General features: G+C 43.0%; 2 protein-coding genes across 2 annotated transcripts in view; both read right to left on the bottom strand.

The window, feature by feature from the left end:
* Nucleotides 1-1,469, bottom strand: part of LOC115141577 (tumor necrosis factor alpha-induced protein 2-like) — a 35,752-nt gene extending 34,283 nt beyond the window's left edge. The window contains exon 1 of the mRNA XM_029680576.2: nt 1,325-1,469. The gene's annotated coding sequence lies outside the window, so the exon portion shown is untranslated. The remainder of the gene's footprint in view (nt 1-1,324) is intronic.
* Nucleotides 1,470-7,918: 6,449 nt separating this feature from the next.
* On the bottom strand, nt 7,919-19,250 carry LOC115142142 (protein phosphatase 1 regulatory subunit 14A-like). The gene is made up of 4 exons (XM_029681610.2): nt 18,848-19,250; nt 9,994-10,074; nt 9,758-9,787; nt 7,919-8,760 (listed from the first exon to the last, which is right to left on the bottom strand). Exons 1-4 carry the CDS (start codon nt 19,043-19,045, stop codon nt 8,626-8,628), a joined length of 444 nt encoding a protein of 147 aa, XP_029537470.1. The 5' UTR covers nt 19,046-19,250; the 3' UTR covers nt 7,919-8,625.
* Nucleotides 19,251-20,901: the final 1,651 nt, after the last annotated feature.

The following is a 20,901-nucleotide window of genomic DNA, read 5'->3' as shown; positions in this document are numbered from 1 at the left end:
CACTTAACACACTTTATAGCCTGAAAACATTGTACTATCTCTCATAAGGTACTGTGACTGCTATGACTACTATAGCATGTTATATCACACCATGTAGCATCATTAAGGCCAGACAGAAACTCTTTACTTTATACGTTTTGAAGTACAGGTCAGATCGTTCAACATTGAAATCCCTAGTGGGAACAGGTCTTGTTCCTTTGAACTGTCCAAACTTGAATTGCCTAGGTGTACCTGTGCCCACAGTTGTATTAAGGAGTGAATAATGGGGGCCCTGGTTACATAGCGCCTCACTGTAAGACATCTCACAAGAAGACTTATACTGGCCACTTGAAAAAGAGCCTCCAGGGTCTCAATGGGCTTTTCCTGGTTAAATAAAGGTTAAATAAATACAAAATAGGACTGAAGGATTATATTAAGCTACTGTTCATATGATTCATCTTTAGACTTTGTCATTGTTGCTCTAATGTTTCTAGAAAAAGTGACTTTGAATTTTCCCGTGACCGTGCATGCGTCACAAACACGCAGGAACAAACAGTGCAGACGACAACAGAGATTCCCTGATGGACTCTCAGATAATCATCAATGAATCATCAGGCGGCTGCTCCCTCAACACTGGACATGTGGTCAGCGGGTCAGTGTAGTTGAAATGCACTTACACCGCATCAAACAAGGCATTCCTACCATTGAAACATTTGGTTAAAACGGCACCGACGTTACAGCTTCACCCACGGAATTCAGTTACGTTGTTTTGCGTAGCCAATGTACTCTTCACTTTTCACCCAGAGAAAACATGATCAAAACATCCAACAGATGAACAGCTGTGGCTAGTCCACTATGTGGGATGTTTCTAGAAGGACTCAAAATTAAGCAAATCTGCTCTTTGTGTATATTCGTGTAGTTATCTATGCATGGCTTTTCCTGATCCACAAGGCGTTGGAGCCCTGTATGTATTATCAAGTGCTGCGATACATGCTAACAAAATACTGATCTTGGAGGAAGTTATATTTAAATGATGTTATTCCATAGACTATAGTACAGACACAACAACAGATGCATAAACATACCATACAGACTTTGCATGAAACAGCAGTGACATACTGAATGACTCTAAAGAAAGCATCCACTGAATACCGCCGCTCACTGGTCTCTCATTGGTCTCCGCTCTGACCAATACGGAGCCCTGCTCTCTATGAGTGGGAGAGGACACTTGCCTCCGAGGGGAGCTCTGACTGGAGCCCAGCCGGACCAGGGGCACCCCGGACAACATGAAACTGAGATGAAAAGTGTAATATGGTTTCAGACGGGCCCAGTGTCCAGCTCTTACCTTGTTATGCTGTTAAGAAGAGGATCCCTGTGGTTCTCACAGCAGTGGCATCCCTGGGCCACACGGACAATGTAACTGGTCGAAGTGGGTGTGTGAGTTGCTGTGTCCTCGTAGGTCCGACAGCTCAGAAGCAATGCCTGCTTCTCTGTTCCAGAGGCTCGTCTGGACTCCAGGGCTGGCGTTGGCCATTTCCTGGCTATAGCGCAAGATGCTTTTTCCTGAGGAAGTGGGCCATCCCATTTTTGCCCCCCACACACACACCGCCTCCCCCTCCATAGCGAGCTACAGGCCCCTCAGGGAGAGAGGCTGATTATACTAATTGCCGTTGGTTATTGTGGCTAGACTTTCATTTAGTATATTCATTTGTTTGTTTGTTTTAGACCCATATGCATGTTGAAACACCCCTTTCATAGAGCTGATCTATTTTCAGTCAATAACCTTAGGCCACCCCCTAAGCCCTATCCGCTGGCCATCAGGATGGAAGCGAGCCCCACATGGAGCTGAAACGGATCTGTTTTGGAGTATTCTCCCGTTACCTCGTCGTCTTGCACTTTGTTAATGAACGTATTCTGCAATGAACACACCTACACACGGATGTGGTCATAGAGTTCATGTGTAAAGCTCTTTGTTTGAGGCCCATGTTTGTTTATGTGCTTTGAGCATCTGTGAGACTTTGGGGTGTATTGATGCTGTGGAACAATGCACTTGGAGTTCTAACCCTTTACTGTATGCTGTTTGTCCAGCCTACATACAGCCTCAGTCTGTAGGAGCATGAACCATCAACCAATAACTCATTGATCCTTGGTTCACGATACAGTTGAAGTCGGAAGTTCCACAATTCCTGACATTTAATCCTAGTAAAAAAATCCCTGTCTTGGGTCAGTTAGGATCACCACTTTATTTTAAGAATGTGAAATGTCAGAATAATAGTAGAGAGAATGATTTATTTCAGCTTTTATTTCTTTCAACACATTCCCAAGTGGGCCAGAGGTTTACATACACTCAATTAGTGTGTCACGACTTCTGCCGAAGTCGTTGCCTCTCCTTGTTCAGGCGGTGCTCGGCGGTCGACGTCACCGGTCTTCTAGCCATCATTGATCCATTTTTCATTTTCCATTGTTTTTGTCTTGTCTTCCCACACACCTGTTTTCAATCCAATTAATTACCTGTTGTGTATTTCACCCTCTGTTTCCCCTCATGTCTTTGTCAGAGATAGTTGATTGTCAGTGTTGTGTTTGTTGTATAGGTGGGCGACGGGTCCTCGTCATGTTTGTTTACATCTGTTCTTATTAGTGTTATGGAGCATGTTACATGGACATTCATTAAAAGACTCCATTTTACACTCCGTTTGACTCCTGCGCCTGACTTCCCTGCCACCTATACACAGGACTCTGACATAGTATTTGGTAGCACTGCCTATAAATTGTTTAACTTGTGTCCAACGTTTCGGGCAGCCTTTCACAAGCTCCACAATAAGTTGGGTGAATTTTGGCCCATTCCTCCTGACAGAGCTGGTGTAACTGAGTCAGATTTGTAGGCTTTGTAGCTTTTTTTTAGTTCTGCCCACAAATTGTCTATAGTATTGAGATCAGGGCTTTGTGATGGCCACTCCAATACCTTGACTTTGTTGTCCTTAAGCCATTTTGCCACAAATTTGGAAGTATGCTTGGGGTCATTGTCCATTTGGAAGACTCATTTGTGACCAAGCTTTAACTTCCTGACTGATGTCTTGAGCTGTTGCTTCAATGTATCCACATCATTTTCCTCCCTCATGATGCCATCTATTTTGTGAAGTGCTCCAGTCCCTCCTGCAGCAAAGCACCCCACAACATGATGCTGCCACCCCCGTGCTTCACAGTTTGGATGGTGTTCGTCGGCTTGCAAGCCTCCCCCTTTTTTCCTCCAAACATAACGATGGTCTGTTTTTGTTTAATCAGACCAGAGGACATTTCTCCAAAAAGTACAATCTTTGTCCCCACGTGCAGTTGCAAACCGTAGTCTGGCTTTTTTATGGCGGTATTGGAGCAGTGGCTTCTTCCTTGCTGAGCGGCCTTTCAGGTTATGTCGATATAGGACTCGTTTTACTGTGGATATAGATACTTTTGTACCTGTTTCCTACAGCATCTTCACAATGTCCTTTGCTGTTGTTCTGGGATTGATTTGCAATTTTCGCACCAAAGTAGGTTCATCTCTAGGAGACAGAACGTGTCTCCTTCCTGAGCGGTATGACGGCTGTGTGGACACATGGTGTTTATACTTACGTACGATTGTTTGTACAGATGAACATGGTACCTTCAGGGGTCTGGAAATTTCCCCCAAGGATGAACCAGACTTGTGGAGGTCTACAATTTTTTTCTGAGGTATTGGCTGATTTCTTTTGATTTTCCCATGATGTCAAGCAAAGAGGCACTGAGTTTGAAGGTAGACCTTGAAATACATCCACAGGTACACCTCCAATTGACTCAAATGATGTCAATTAGCCTATCAGAAGCTTCTAAAGCCATGACATCATTTTCTGGAATTTCCCAAGCTGTTTAAAGGCACAGTCAACTTAGTTGTTGTAAACTTCTGACCCACTGGAATTGTGATACAGTGAATTATAAGTGAAATGATCTGTCTGTAAACAATTGTTGGAAAAATTACTTGTCATGCACAAAGTAGATGTCCTAACCCGCTTGCCAAAACTATAGTTTGTTAACAAGAAATGTGTGTAGTGTATGAAAAACGAGTTTTAATGACTCCAACATAAGTGTATGTAAACTTCCGACTTCAACTGTACAATGGTTTATCAGTTGTTCCACCAATTGGGTGCCTTTTGAGTAGTCACCTATTTTTAACATTCTGTCATAAAGAGCACAGACAAAATGTGTTTCCGCATTTCAAGAGGTAATTATTATTATTATTTTTTTACAAATGACTATATTAAGTGCCTATTAAGTAACAAGATTGATTATTTAATCTGAAAACAGATGTAAATTCCCTTGTGATGGGGGGGAATGGAAGTTTGTTGTCTGCAACAGGACTGACATGTTATGTTACATTTATAGCCTGTCTAACTATGGGTAACAGGGCTGACATGTTATGTTACATTTATAGCCTGTCTAACTATGGGTAACAGGACTGACATGTTATGTTACATTTATAGCCTGTCTAACTATGGGTAACAGGGCTGACATGTTATGTTACATTTATAGCCTGTCTAACTATGGGTAACAGGGCTGACATGTTATGTTACATTTATAGCCTGTCTAACTATGGGTAACAGGGCTGACATGTTATGTTACATTTATAGCCTGTCTAACTATGGGTAACAGGACTGACATGTTATGTTACATTTATAGCCTGTCTAACTATGGGTAACAGGGCTGACATGTTATGTTACATTTATAGCCTGTCTAACTATGGGTAACAGGGCTGACATGTTATGTTACATTTATAGCCTGTCTAACTATGGGTAACAGGGCTGACATGTTATGTTACATTTATAGCCTGTCTAACTATGGGTAACAGGGCTGACATGTTATGTTACATTTATAGCCTGTCTAACTATGGGTAACAGGGCTGACATGTTATGTTACATTTATAGTCTGTCTAACTATGGGTAACAGGGCTGACATGTTATGTTACATTTATAGCCTGTCTAACTATGGGTAACAGGGCTGACATGTTATGTTACATTTATAGCCTGTCTAACTATGGGTAACAGGGCTGACATGTTATGTTACATTTATAGCCTGTCTAACTATGGGTAACAGGACTGACATGTTATGTTACATTTATAGCCTGTCTAACTATGGGTAACAGGGCTGACATGTTATGTTACATTTATAGCCTGTCTAACTATGGGTAACAGGGCTGACATGTTATGTTACATTTATAGCCTGTCTAACTATGGGTAACAGGGCTGACATGTTATGTTACATTTATAGCCTGTCTAACTATGGGTAACAGGGCTGACATGTTATGTTCGACCCGCTCATTTCCCCACCACAAAACACCAGAAAATGGCCAAAAAGAGTAGAACCAGCTCACCTGTTTTTACACTATGGTTTGACTATTAGATATCCAATGTTTATTTTGAAAAGATATTTGAAAAAGAATAGTTTCACTACATTAAAATGAGAGTTCAGTTCACCTAACAGGGTTGACTTTAAAATGAGAGTTCAGTTCACCTAACAGGGTTGACTTTAAAATGAGGGACAGTCATAAATTAATCGCTAATCACATTAAATAAATAAGAATTTTCAGAATTGACTTTGTCAAAGCACCAAAATAACTAGGGTTTTACAAGGATGGTGAAAACATAAGAGAAATGTGGGGATTAAGCGGGTTCCTAGAAGTCACAGAGGGTGTCAAAATGCTGAATTTTGGCACTTTAGTTAGTCTTTATTCGTATTTAAAATCAGATGTATTGAATTATCTATGTGGTCTATATTAAAGGGGACATTTATTCATATAACTGGCTTTTAAAATTCAATATTGCCGCACAATTTTTACTTAAAATAGCAAAGGGATGCAAAAGGCACTAATTTCGTGGAACAACATTTATACCAAACCATCATGGACTGTCAAGGGGGAAAGTTCACTTCACAAGTTCATCTGATTCCATGATCATGACACATGACGACATTTCTAAATATGCACCTTACACACCAGAAATCCTTAATTCTCAGGTGGAATTTGTCATGTTTACACGACAAATATAGTCAAAGGTGTGTTGACAGCACACACACACACACACACAACACAATTGTGAAGGTGACGAGGAGCCTGGTTGGTCTGTGACTCGTGGATCCGACAAGCTTCAGCAACAAACAGGCGTATACATACACAGAGCGTTTTAGAGCAATGCAAAATTCCACCGTAAATTGTGAAATTGAGGCTAACGACCGTAGCATGATAAAAGGAGGTGTAGCATGATGTACTACAGTACCCATAATGCTCTCTAAGCATATCTGGTTTCATCTTACTAAAGACATTCCTGACGCTGACTCGATGGTGTCCCGTCTCCTCGTTAATACAATGAGAAAGGAAATGTTGACTTGTGTTCTCCTGCCATCTACAGGCTATTCCAATGAACCATGTCTGTCAGATTAGATAGCATTGGACTGGATTGAGTAATAGTTAATACTGTAGGATTGCTGTGATAAAGTTATGAGTGCTTGAAATATCTGACTCGTCTCGGATATTACATGCATCATTGGATGCAACTCGCTGTTGGCTGGGCTCCCTGCCTGTGCCATTAAACCCCTACAACTCATCCAGAACGCCGCAGCCCGTCTGGTGTTCAACCTTCCCAAGTTCTCTCACGTCACCCCGCTCCTCCGCTCTCTCCACTGGCTTCCAGTTGAAGCTCGCATCCGCTACAAGACCATGGTGCTTGCCTACGGAGCTGTGAGGGGAACGGCACCTCAGTACCTCCAGGCTCTGATCAGGCCCTACACCCAAACAAGGGCACTGCGTTCATCCACCTCTGGCCTGCTCGCCTCCCTACCACTGAGGAAGTACAGTTCCCGCGCAGCCCAGTCAAAACTGTTCGCTGCTCTGGCCCCCCAATGGTGGAACAAACTCCCTCACGACGCCAGGACAGCGGAGTCAATCACCACCTTCCGGAGACACCTGAAACCCCACCTCTTTCAGGAATACCTAGGATAGGATAAAGTAATCCTTCTCACCCCCCTTAAAAGATTTAGATGCACTATTGTAAAGTGGCTGTTCCACTGGATGTCTTAAGGTGAACGCACCAATTTGTAAGTCGCTCTGGATAAGAGCGTCTGCTAAATGACTTAAATGTAAATGTAAATCATTGCACTGACACTTCACTTAGCATCATATAGGCTACTATCTGTCTACCCTCAGTCACACCCTAGCAATCTATTTACAGTGATGGTAAATGGGGTGACCCCTATGGGATTAAATAAACACCTAGTTCCCAAAAGGTGTGCAGAGTAGACTGTCATGGTCAAATGTAATGTTGTTGTAAATTACTGCTCAGTACATTTAGCCAGGAGAGGGCGCTGTTTATCCATAAGTCACATCTAAAAAATAAAACAATTCAATAAATAAACACATTGGCCAACACTACCTTGCGGTAATACGTAAATACAGCCTCTAATCTAGAAAACACTATACTGTATGAATCCTAAAGATTTAAAGTTACTCTTGGAAAAGCTGAATTTAAAATCTATTCAAACCAAATATACAAGCAATACAACCAGCCAGAGAACTACACATTAACAAACCGTGTTGAAAATGATGCAAAACGAAACATTGTGTACCTGATGGGCAACAGTGAAGCAGTTGGGGTACTATCCTTTAGCTGACTGAAAAATCCTCAGCATTCCATCTATAGATATACAAACACTTGGGTAAGAAATAAAGGACCTGGTATTGCTGACAGCTTTAAATGTTATCGTACATTTTCCTTAATAGCTAGCCCAAACGCACTTTGTGAGTGACAGTTGACAACCTGCCAAGCAATACTGCTTGGTCTTCATGAAAAATATCCTTTGTAGCTTTATGTATATGGTCATTAAACTCATTGGGAATATCACAACACAATATTTATCCCCTTTTTATATATATATATATATATATATATATATATATAGAGAGAGAGAGAGAGATTTTTTCTTCCACTTGACCACATGAACTATTGTCTCATGTTGCTGGATACAGTTTGAAAATATGGTAGGCCTGCTTGTAGCTAGGTACAATCGACTAACCCATTGGGATATATGAAAGCCTAGTGGTCTTTCTTACCTTCAGACTGACACTGGTACCTACAGTATGTTGCTGGACTCTGCCTATGGTTTATGAGCTAAACAGAATTAGAGGTGCATCTCACAACATAAAACACAGACCAACAATTTGACACCTTCATGGGCTTTGCAATAAAAGCATTATGCAATGGACTGGAAAATAAGAGAGAACAGCATAACAATTCGAGGAAACACAGAACATAAGTAGCAGTAGCGACCCAACAGAGAAGCAGCCTGTTTCACACAATTCGGACACTTTATAAGTTGACAAAAATAAAACATAATTCATATGACATTGTAGAGGTCCAAATGTTGCAGGGACTGCCTGTGCATTGTAGTGTGTGTGTGTGTGTGTGTGTGGACAGAAGATAAGGTGTCTGCAATGTTTCTGATAAGTGGTCAGATCTGTGTATTTGACAGTGTGTAGCGCAAAGTGTATAGACCCGCAAGACTCAATGTTATGCATGTTTTTCAGGTAAGGTCCATGACATCGGGCTGGGGAATGGGGTGCTGGGTTTGAAGGGTAACATAACAGGGCCTTCAGATCACCTCTCGGTCTGCAGAATCTTGCCGGTTGGGGAAGATGTGTAGCTGGGGTTGTTCGATGCCATCGTTGTGGAGGTCCTCCTGTTTCTGCAGACCGTGGAGTTTCAACACCAGCTCCTTGATGAAAACCTGACGTGAGCAGGGAAGAAAGGCAATCGGTCATCACATGAAACATGCTCAGAACAGATACAGTGAGAGGCCGTGATACACAGCGTTGGTAATGTTGAGCAATTCACAGTGAAACAACAAGGGAACATGTTTCAGAGATAGCACTTCATTCATTTTGTGTGTATGATATCAATATATGTGTGTGTGTGTGTGGGGGGGGGTCAACATGGTCTGTCAACCCATAATGGACAGGTTAAGTAATGCTGATCACAAAGGATACAGGGACCGTGTGAAAGAGGGACAAGACTAGCATTGTCGGCTACTATATGCAGAGTTATCATTAGTTACTTATTTGCCTGAAAGAAAGAGAAAGGAGGTGACAGAGAGAGAGAGAGGGAGGAAGGCCGGCGTTGTAGTACTGGAGTTTAGGACTTGGACTTGGCTCAAGTCACACTTTCATGACTTGGGTGGGACTCAACCCAGACTTGATCAGTGGTGATTTTGTCCTTTTATAATGACATCCTTATAACCCTGTTCTCTGACTGGTCCCTTCATCATAACATTGTCATAACCTGACATCTGATTAGTCATTTTGCAACCTTAATAATGACATAGTCATAACCCTGTTCTCTTGATTGGTCCCGTCACATTGACTAATCAGATAGCAGGTTATGAATTTGTAAACATTTTAAGGGACCGGTGTCACAAAGTTCCGGGAACTTTCAATAAATTCCCTGGTTTTCCCCGAAATCCCAGTTTGGAGGATTCCCGAAATCAGGAGGGAATAAGCAGGAAAAATCCAGAATCCTCCAACCAGGACTTCTGGAAAACCAGGGAATTTCTTGAAATGTTGATACCTTAATAATGACATCATCATAAACCTGTTCTCTGATTGGTCTCTTCGCCGTGGCAGTCTATATACTCAGTCTTGGGAACATTCATGGCATAAAATACTACCCAAAACAATCTTAAACATATTGTTTTGATATTACTATTATTTATAGACTTCCTCACTTACCTCTGTGTTATTGCAGGTGTGAAACATTTCCTGGAAAAAAATCCCCAGACCAAATAATGATTTTAGTTCAACTGGCCAACCTGCTACTGAAACAATATATTTTCAACAGCAACCAAATCTACAGCTATTACTGCAAGTCCCACAATCAAAAAACAGTACAACTTGTTCACACAGTTTTGAAGTTGATCAAATGATAATGTCTTCAGATGATTTCGCTAGTGGGTAGTACAGTTCACCTGGAGCCTCTGAGTTCTCTCCTCGTCACTCTTCAGGTCTAACAGCTCGTCGATGTTCACCTCCTCCGGCATCTCCTCCTCCTGGGGACACAAGGTGACAGAGGGTCAGTCAAACTGTCCACCCATCCACCACTACATCCTGTAGCTAAATGTTAGGACTCTGCCCAGGGCATCCTCCACGAAACTCTGCCCAGGGCATCCTCCACGAAACTCTGCCCAGGGCATCCTCCACGAAACAGAATTGTGGAGGCAGTATACTAACATACAGCTATCACATACCCCATTATATGTAAGGGACAGGCTCAGATACGAGCATATAATATATAGGTCACTCACTAAAAGGACAAAAATACAAGTCTTGCCTTGAGTTCTGAGTTGCGTGGGTCTTACAGACACAGAGGAAAAAGCTGCGCGTGTTTTTAGAGTGCAACACCCAGAGATAGTCACAGACCCTGAAGCACTGCAGTGTGTGTGTGTGTCCGTCCATGTCGGCTGTTGAGTCATCATATGCATGATGCAGAATGCTTGATGTGTGGGCTGGCAGTTAAGGGCTAAGGATGATTTGGGAAGAGAATATATATTATTTAGATGGCTGCGCCGCTGTTGGAGTCGGCCATCAAAGTGCCTCCATAAATTGTAGGATTTAGTTTCAGAAGGAACACTGCATGTGAGGATATGCCTTTGAGGAGAAGGGAGAAAGGGAGAGACAGAAGAGACAGAGAGAGCGGGGGAGGGAGAAGAGAGAGAGAGAGAGAGACTACTAGTCTAGGTATGCTGTAAGGACGGAAGCCACCACCATCAAGGCCAGACATTCTCCATCACAGACAGAATCCATTACGCTTTCTCACGGCCTCCTAAATCGGTCACACTCAAACAGTGCATTCAGCTCCTCCCAAAGCCTCAGAGGAAAACAGAGACTATTTGTATAACAGTCTATGCACTTACTTCATTTGAGAAATTTTCGCAGATCATTAACTACACTGAACAAAAATATAAAAACCGTAAAATGCAACAATTTCAAAGACTTTACTAAGACTTTTATAAGGAAATCAGTAGATTGAAAATCAATTCATTAGGCCCTAATCTATGGATTTCACATGACTGGGAATACAGATATGCACCTGTTGGTAAAAGTTACCTTTAAAAATAAAAAAAGGTGGATCAGAAAACCAGTCAGTATCTGGTGTGGAAGAACTGAGACATTTTCAGCTTCCAGGAATTGTGTACAGATCCTTGCAACATGGGGCCGTGCATCATGCTGAAACATGAGGTGATGGCGGCGGATGAATGGAACGACAATGGGCCTCACGATCTAGTCACGGTATCTCTGTGCATTCAAATTGCCATTGATAAAATGCAGTTGTGTTCATAACTTATGCCTGCCCATACCGTAACCCCACCGTCACCATGGGGCACTCTGTTCCCAACGTTGACATCAGCAAACCTCTCGCCCCCACACAACGCCATACAAGCCATCTGCCCGGTACAGTTGAAACCGTGATTCCTCCGTGAAGAGCACACTTCTCCAGCGTGCCATCGAAGGTGAGCATTTGCCAACTGAAGTTGGTTACGACGCGGAACTGCAGTCAGGTCAAGACCCTGGTGAGGACGAGGAGCTTGCAGATGAGACGGTTTCCTGAGACGGTTTCTGACAGTTTCTGCCGAAATTCTTCGGTTGTGTAAACCCACAGTTACATAAGCTGTCTGGGTGGCTGGACTCAGAAGATCCTGCAGGTGAAGCTGGATGTCGAGGTCCTGGGCTAGCGTGGAAACATGTGGTCTGTGGTTGGACGCACTGGATGTTGGACAAACTGCCAAATTCTCTAAAACGACGTTGGAGGCGGCTTATATGGTAGAGAAATGTACATTAAATTCTCTGGCAACAGCTCTGGTGGACCTTCCTGCAGTCAGCATGCCAATTGTGTTGTGTGAAAAACTGCACAATTTAGAGAGGCCTTTATTGTCCCCAGCACAAGGTGCACCTTTGTAATGATCATGCTGTTTAATCAGCTTCTGGATATGCCACATCTGTCAGGTGGATGGATTATTTTGGCCAATTAGAAATGCTCACTAACAGGGATGTAAACAAAATTGTGCACAACATTTTAGAAAAATAAGCTTGTGTGTATAGAACATTTCTGGGATCTTTCATTTCAGTTCATGAAACATGGGACCAACACTTTACATGTATTTTTGTTCAGTATAAAATGCTGTCGTCACCAACACACTCCTTATCTAAACTACGTATCTCATGCTGAACAGCATTCCAAAGTGATTTCTAGCCAAACACTGACCAAGAGTCGCATGGTGAGATTCCATCTTATTTATTTTTCCCTGGGGGCAAGTCTGCTCATTGGCACAAACAGCACATTCAAAGGGCATTATTCATGATGTGCTGCTATCAACATACTGAGCCAAAAATGAACCCCGATCGTTTTTTATTGCCCTTTTTGGAAAAGGCAGAGATTCTTTGAATAACAAAATATGGAAATTGATGAAGACGACTGCAAATATCACTGTAGACTAGACGGAAGGCTCTCTTCAGAACCTAATCCAAACACCAACCGCAGTACACAACAAAGATGGCATGGGTGTGGTGTGTGACGTGTTGACTAGTGACACTCACACAACAGGCCATAGAGAGTTCAGTCTGACCTGAATGCTCAGCAGTTAAGGTTAACCTGCCCCATTGGGTTCTGTCTGTGGGTGTCGTGGGGGCGGACGACTTAGAGATTCTGATGCCGGTAGTGTAAAGGTCCGTCCAGGAAAGATCCAAGCAGCCCCTTCCTACCCAGGCATCCCTGACCTTTCTTTCAACTCCAAATGCCAATGAAATACTGTCTCATATTGCCCACACACACACACACAGACACAGACATAGAGAAACACAGCCACGTGAGCAAGTCCACAAACAGTCTCATACACGTACCACACAGACACAACGACGTGTGTAATACATGGCATTGTAATATACATGTAGTAAAACGACACAGTGGGCATCAGCAGATCTATTCTGTAAAAACATCTTAATTCATACCATAACATCAAAAATAATTATTGTAACGCTCAATTATACATGCTGTATATTCACCAATTAAGCAAACGCATAGCTCATTTTCCACCCCTCTCATCTCATCCTGGCTGTCAACCGCTAGAACGAGTACTAGTAATGCTGGGGTTAATGAGCAGCTCAAAAAATCACATTCCTGGAAGTGTTGAGTAAACACAGCCTCCATGTGGGACCAACATGATGTGTCAGGCCTGTCGGGATGAGTTAGTCACTGATGCAGTGCTTTTATCGGGATTCCACTGCTTTCATTGTCCCAAGTCTGGGTTGCACATTATCCTTAGGTTGCATTCAAATTTTCCGTGAGGGGGGGATGTGTGATGTCAGGTGGGCTAATGTGTCCTATACTTGTATTTTCTTGAGTCCTATCTTACGTGTGCAGGAGGCTAATAGTAAAGATGAGCAGGCAGGTGTACAGATAGAGCCCTCCTATGAAAAGAATGCCCATTTTAGTCTATTTTCTTTTGTAACTTTAAATGCAACGAATTGCCCATCAAAGTAGATCATTCCTCGTAAATGTGTGAATCTAGAGTCCCCTCCCTGCCCTCTCTTCCTGCATACATGAGTTTGAAATTAATACCGCCAGTAGTAGGTTCCAAGCCAAATCTAGTTAGCTTGTTTTGACAGCATAACCTAGCTAGCTGCTATGCTTTTTGCCAGTCCTGTCTAGCGAGGGTGGGTTTGGGCCCATAGGCGACGTTGTTGCCACTGATGTCTGCCGAGGACCTGCCTTACAACAGGCCTACAAGCCCTCAGTCCAGCCTCGCTCGGCCTATTGCGGACAGTCTGATGGAGGGATTGTGCGTTCCTGGTGTAACTCGGCAGTTGTTGTTGCCCCACTGTACCTGTCCCGCAGGTGTGATGTTCGGATGTACCGATCCTGTGCAGGTGTTGTTACACGTGGTCTGCCACTGCGAGGACGATCAGCTGTCCATCCTGTCTCCCTGTAGCGCTGTCTTAGGTGTCTCACAGTACGGACACTGCAATTTATTGCCCTGGCCACATCTGCAGTCCTCATGCCTCCTTGCAGCATGCCTAAGGCACGTTCACGCAGATGAGCAGGGACCCTGGGCATCTTTCTTTTGGTGTTTTTCAGAGTCAGTAGAAAGGCCTCTTTTAAAAAGTTTTTTTTAACCTTGATTTATTTAGGCAAGTCAGTTAAGAACACATTCTTATTTTCAATATCGGTCTAGGAACAGTGCCTTGTTCAGGGGCAGAACAACAGATTTGTACCTTGTCAGCTCGGGGATTCGATCTGGCAACATTTTGGTTACTAGTCCAACGCTATAACCACTAGGCTACCCTGCAGCCCCTTTAGTGTCCTAAGTTTTCATAACTGTGATGTTAATTGCCTACCGTCTGTAAGCTGCTAGTGTCTTAACGACCTTTCCACAGGTGCATGTTCATTAGTTGTTTATGGTTCATTGAACAAGCATGGAAACAGTGTTTAACCCCTTTACAATGAAGATCTGTCAAGTTATTCAGATTTTTACGAATATTCTTTGAAAGACAGGGGACATTTCTTTTTTTGCTGAGTTTAGTTAGCTAGGCTATGCTGTCAAAACAAGCAAAGTAGCTAGCTGATTCATGTAGCCTACATTCGTGATGATCAGATGATATAGCACACCCCAGTATCTCTAGCAATGATACTTTTAATGAACTCCCTTTCATCAGTTCTAGTTTAGCCTGCAGTGTGTTTTAACAGACACACACACAGATAGACACACACAAAGAGAAAGAGAGAGAGAGAGAGAGAGAGAGAGAGAGAGAGAGAGAGAGAGAGAGAAAGAGAAACATTCCACCCAGTTCAGCATCAGTAGAGGGCTCCAAGGCAGCAATTTAGTCCACATCACTTCCAGGCCAGTGGGTTGAGGGTAATGTTTTTTGTTTGCTTGGGTACTCTGGTTGGTAATGTAGTCCACTGGTCCCTGTGTCCAGCTGTGCACCTGTGTTCATTTCTGTGTAATGTTTTCCATAGCCAACACCCTGATACAGTAAGTGGCCTGTCCCACACTGGTGCAATATAAATCTGGGTCAAAATACCATCAGGTTTATCTGAAGACTGACGGAAAGTAAACGCATTTACAAGTGAAGCGACCGCACTTTAAATGTACACACGTTTACAAAATTGCCATAACCCATTGAGGTGGAAGGACATAAACAATAAAAATAACTGAAACCAATTAATACATACATGAACCATTCAGCCTCAAGACAGTACACTTCACCGATAATGAGCACGAGGGTCAGTTTGTGTACATCGTGTTATAACCCTCAGCTGTTACCCCCCTTCCATTGCATATCCCGCAACAGGCAAACTTCTAAACGCAGAAACACTACAGTCTCTATCTACCCCTGATATCCTACATTAACATATACATTTCCAGAGTCACGCTCCGTCAAATCGCTCGTCTGTCCCACTCACTTCTCTCCCACTCTCTAACATTCCCATCCTCTTTACTGCCTGTATGACATGCTATTACACATCTCTCTCTCTCTCTCTCTTTTTATCAGGGCAGACGGCCATCCCCTGCTGTCACTTTCTAACAAGTCATTACTATTCAAAACATCGTGACTAGTTTTTACCCGATGCATTCCCACAGTTACTCGGTGCTACAGCACGTAAACATCATATTAATCCGGAACAGGGGAGTCGTTTTTTTTTCTTCCCCCTTTCAATTAAGACCTAGACAACTCGGTGACGGGAGTTCCTTACTAATTAGTGACCTTAAATTCACCAATCAAGTACAAGGGAGGAGCGAAAACCCGGCAGGCACCCGGGCCTCTGTGGAATGAGTTTGACACGTTATCTACTATTAATTACAACATCTGGTCTGAACACTACCAAAATGTCTCATTGTCAAGAATGTAAAGGAAAAATATGGGTTTAGTGCTGTCAGTGAAATCGTGGTTATTGATTGTGTGGTTATTGACTTTATATCAAATGATTGCGATATGATCGGGCACAGCGAGATTTCCAATAGAGGTTCTCTCTACACCAGGAAATGGGGCTGGTCATCAGATGATTGATGGCTGTTTATCTCATCTACATATGCATGCAAATTAAACGCATTCCAATTAGGTTATTCATTCGTCAACTAAATTGTGGGCAGGTGCTTTGGTTCAAGATAAACGCAATTATGTCATGTTATTTAAGTCTTATGAAATTCATTTCCACGTCGTCGACAAATTGCATTCGTCGGGGAACCAGCTGTTATAGATAATTTGCCATAGATATTTCACATCCATTAGATATTGATTGTTGCTACAAAAATAAACAATTGCACTCTAAAATCCTTAGTTCTCTGATGTTTTTCTCTCCCAGTTTGTAGTGGTAAATTGCATAACAACTGGCTGTCACATCTGTGTGGCTTAGTGGGCCGTGACGACTCAATAGAACGGTAATAATGACTGGGTGTAGTCGTGGGACGGGATTAAAAAGTGAAAAGACTCCGAGCCTGGGACACAATCACGCAGATAGCAGAACACTGCGGGGGTCTTAATCTGGGCCTCCGATTGAGCGTTGATACAAGACTAATGGCCCTTGATAATGGACCAAGCGATGCGCTGCATTCAATGCTTCAACAACAGGCTCAGTGATGGGGGGGGGGGGTATTCTCTTTGTGCTCTTTGGTGACATATGGGACCTTCACTTCCCCTAAACCACCATCCCCCCCCATTCATAAGAATCATCCCAGAAAACAAAGATGTCATCAATCAATAACTGGGATAGTTAGCGTCCATTCAGGCCTGGTCAGGGGTTTTCACGTTGCAGGGCCAGCCAGGGTGGGCTTTGGTGTAGCAGGAAATGAGTATGGGGGAGATCTGATTACACCGTAATTACACATGCTTGCTCCACTATCAGTAAAGCAATTAACTAATTAACATAGATATAAAGCTGTGGCCATGTGTGTGTTTATGAGAAAGCAAGACATTGAGTGTGTTTACTGTATCCACCCACGAGAAACAGAATGGTACAGAACATCAAACTGTCATGATCAAATGCAATATTTCTATATTCTCTATTCTTTAAGTATGTGGAGAGACGCTATAATATATATATATATATATATATGATGGCTCACTGAGGCAGCTTTTACTGTCATTGTGGTTGTATAATGGTCACTACAGAGACTGTAGAGAATTGTGATAACTCCTGCCATTAGGTAGCATCTGTCAGGTGGTGGCCTTTGCAGTAGACACTTTGAGTTTTTACTACCATGTTTTATTACTGTGTTATGAATTGGATGTAGAAAATAGATGCTGAACAACAGACTGCTAATTGCTCTGCAGAAAAAAAGAGACCCACCCAGAAGGCTTTAGACTCAAATAGGTCTAGTTTCTATAGCATTCTAGTTAAATACCTTCTGAGCAGGAGATGGTTGTGTCCGATGGAGAGATTATTGGTATGGAATAACCCTAAACATCTGCACCATAGCACCGACCCCATCCTTACATCAACCATCGTCTCCAACCCCGCCTACTCGCACAGCTACCACCATGCAGTGCCATGGCCCAATGCCCACCAACATCCTCTGGTGCCCCTGCCCTCGTTGATGATACCACACACCACACCAGGTCCCCCAGGGTCCTCCTGTTTTGTCAGCCAGAAGCCCATAAACCCTCAAGGCTGTCCATGTAAAGCAGCAAAGACTAAGCGACCTGGCCAGCCTGCCACAGACCTGTTATATATCTGGGAGCACTTTCAATTGGACCTCTGATCTTTCCCATGTCACCCCTGGCAGCGAGACAGCCTTCCCCACTCAGTAGTATAATGTCCTCCAATGACCATCCATCCCCTTACATACAACCCTCACATACAACAGGAAGGGAACAACATGAAGGGAATCTACCATATCTACTTGTGTATTTTGCATTGGATGTCCGAGTCTATTTTTAGGGCTATGAAGTGTGATAATATTTCGTTCAGCTAATAAAATTCATCAGACAATACCCACATTTCCTTAATGAATGCAGAGAAGGAAATTGACATGGACTAAAAAGGGTGTAAACTGAAAACAAAGCTGGACATGGTTAACCTTGTTGTCCTGTGCATGTGCTCTATGGCCTTGCTAATGGCTTTGTCGTTTATTCTAATCCCATCTTCTTCTGGTGGCTCAGACGTGTTTGCTTGAGGTATTAGCTAAACGGACAAGTGTCCAGTTAATAGTGTCTGATAAGAAAACACATGCACAATACTATTCATCTGATTCGATGAGACCACGAATTTACCATTATGGCAGGCTGTTTTAACTCGACAGTCATTCGGCACTATGCCTAGAAGGCATCTATCTACACATCCTTGATTCATCGAATGTCAAGCAGACAAGGCGCAGGGAGACAAGGCAGGCAACCCCCCACGTAAAATGGATTAACGTCGTAGCCACATCCCAGACCGCAAGGGACACTAGGCAGTACAATCTCTGAAAAACCGACTCCAGACACATTTTGTGAATAGTTTTACTTACATATCTTGAGGAGACTGAAAATACGCAATCGCTGCGTAACCGCTGTACCCAAATACGCCAAAATCCGATATATTCATTATAGTGATTTAAGTCCAACTGAAGAGTGATGTGCAGCGCTACAGTGGATTGCGTACCCCGTGCCAAAGTCGCTTTATTTCATGCAGTGGACACTGATGCTAAACTGAATAATTGTTATTGCGTAAAACCCTTTTTGTATTCTTACAATAAGTCAAATAAATGTTTCCCATTGTCTAGGTATGTGACTGTATGCGTAGCCTATCAATAGAAATCCGTTTAATTTCAAATAGATGGGACTCACCCTGCCCACATAGAGCTCGTCCAGACTACAGTCAATCCACTTCTCCACATCCAAGCGCCTTTGGAGCTCCTTTCTGTTGTACTTTACCGTGACCCGTGCTTGCCTCTTCTGCAAGCTAAGCCCCGGGTCCCTACCTGGACCCCTACTCGGGGAATGGACCTTGTTGTTACATCTCCTCCCGACCCGGTTCGCAGCCATATCCACTTTGGATGACAGACACGTGCAGACTATGAACCATGGGAGTTATTAAAGAAGTGCACGATCGTTGGCAATAGTAGCGCACTGGTGAAGAAATCGGCTATGGGTCCTAGCGCCACACCTTACAGACCCGGGTAACTGTTGTGCGCCGAGAGCAATGTGATGACTGTTTATTTGATTGAGATTAGCTCTAAAGCAGTTCTACACTTTCTGAATTGTGTGACAAGAATTCGCCAGAATGTGAGTGACGGAGTATTCTGGGGAAATTACAATGACTCACCACTATTTATATTTATTTAGCCTACAAATAGGAAAGTCGAAAAGTTCAAGGCCTATTACCATGGGCAGCAACATTGAGGGCTTTCACCGTTGTGAGGTAGTCAACTGGGTCGGACTTCCAACTTCATTGGCTGATGAAGGTGATCAGCCAATTAAAGAAAGAAGAAAATGAACTACTTCATATTGGAGATGCCTCAATGGCGCTGCCCATGCTGTCACAGACGCTAATGATGGCACAGATACAAAGATGAATCCTCTATGTATCTCAATGAGGCCTAGTGGCATGGGCTATTCAAATCACACCCTATGAGGTCCGGAGCCTGCTGGTTTTCTGTTCTACCTGATAATTAATTCCAATTAATTGCATCATCAGTCCCTGATCAGGGGGGGGGGGCAGTGGAACTGGTATCATGGTCTAGATTGGATTTCGAGGGGCCTAGTGCTACACTCTGGATTTACCTACAGGACGGTAGCGCTCCAGAAACAAGGTTGGAAAACCCTGAACTAGATGGTTGCAGATTCAACACCAATGTCCTGAAGGGAATAAATAATATTTGGTCCAGCAACAGGAGGGTTACTGGCATCACTCCTAAATGCCGTCCCCTGCCGTTGTGCCCTTGAGCAAGGCACCTAAAACTCCAACCTTTGAGTGTTTCAGTCTTCTTTTCTGTCGACTAAGGCAAATGGATCAATCAAGTTGTCTTCTTCCTCTACTACATCCATCCCCCTGTGCTCAAAAGCCCTGCCTTCGTTATAAACACAGCTGCCTGTAGTAGATATGATAATAAGGACTATTTACTGATGCACTAAGCCATTTGGTTTTAGGTTATACCCAGGGCTGCACCATGCAATAAACCCCGTTTGCAGCCTACTGCCTTATTTACTCATGTCTGTTAGTTTGTCCTTGCTGTAAGCCCTGGACTTTGACTCATATCTGCACACCCCTATTCACACACTCCTAAACAGCATATATATTTTTTAAACATAACTAATACGACATTGAACCTACTACTAGAGGACGCTTGCAGCTGGTATTGTCCGCTCACCTTTCCAATCACCAAACACTGGAAAGCATGAACAATGTTATTTCACAACCTTTTATAGTAGACTTGTGACAGGCTTTTATCCTAAATAAGAATTTAAATCAACTTGCCCAGTCTGGTATTTCTCGTACTTTTTTTGATGCTCTTGTCTGCGCTCTAATGGGTTGACTTACCATGTACACTGGATATCTTTATGGCAGAAGGGTAATGGTGCCATCTTGTGGTATCAAAATAAAATGGATTCACTTTTCTGAGAAGGCAATGAAGAACAACCTGTGTACTCAGGTACAGCGTCTGTGTTAGTCTACGACAACAGAATAACTAAATGAGTGATTAGACTGAACGAATCCGAAGGCCTAACAAAGTAAATATATGATACATCTGAATGTCATGAAAAAGAACACAGAAGATGGAACTTTTGAAAAAGTTGAACCTAACTTCACGCCCAAAAGGCCGCTTGGTGCGCCTCAGCCGGACGGAACGGTTTGGAACGTTCAGATATACATATGATATGTAGAACACATTGGCTCTTTT

Source organism: Oncorhynchus nerka, linkage group LG14 (assembly GCF_034236695.1).
Source record: "Oncorhynchus nerka isolate Pitt River linkage group LG14, Oner_Uvic_2.0, whole genome shotgun sequence".
NCBI classification, from domain to species: domain Eukaryota; kingdom Metazoa; phylum Chordata; class Actinopteri; order Salmoniformes; family Salmonidae; genus Oncorhynchus; species Oncorhynchus nerka.
This window is presented reverse-complemented; position numbering and strand designations above follow the sequence as displayed.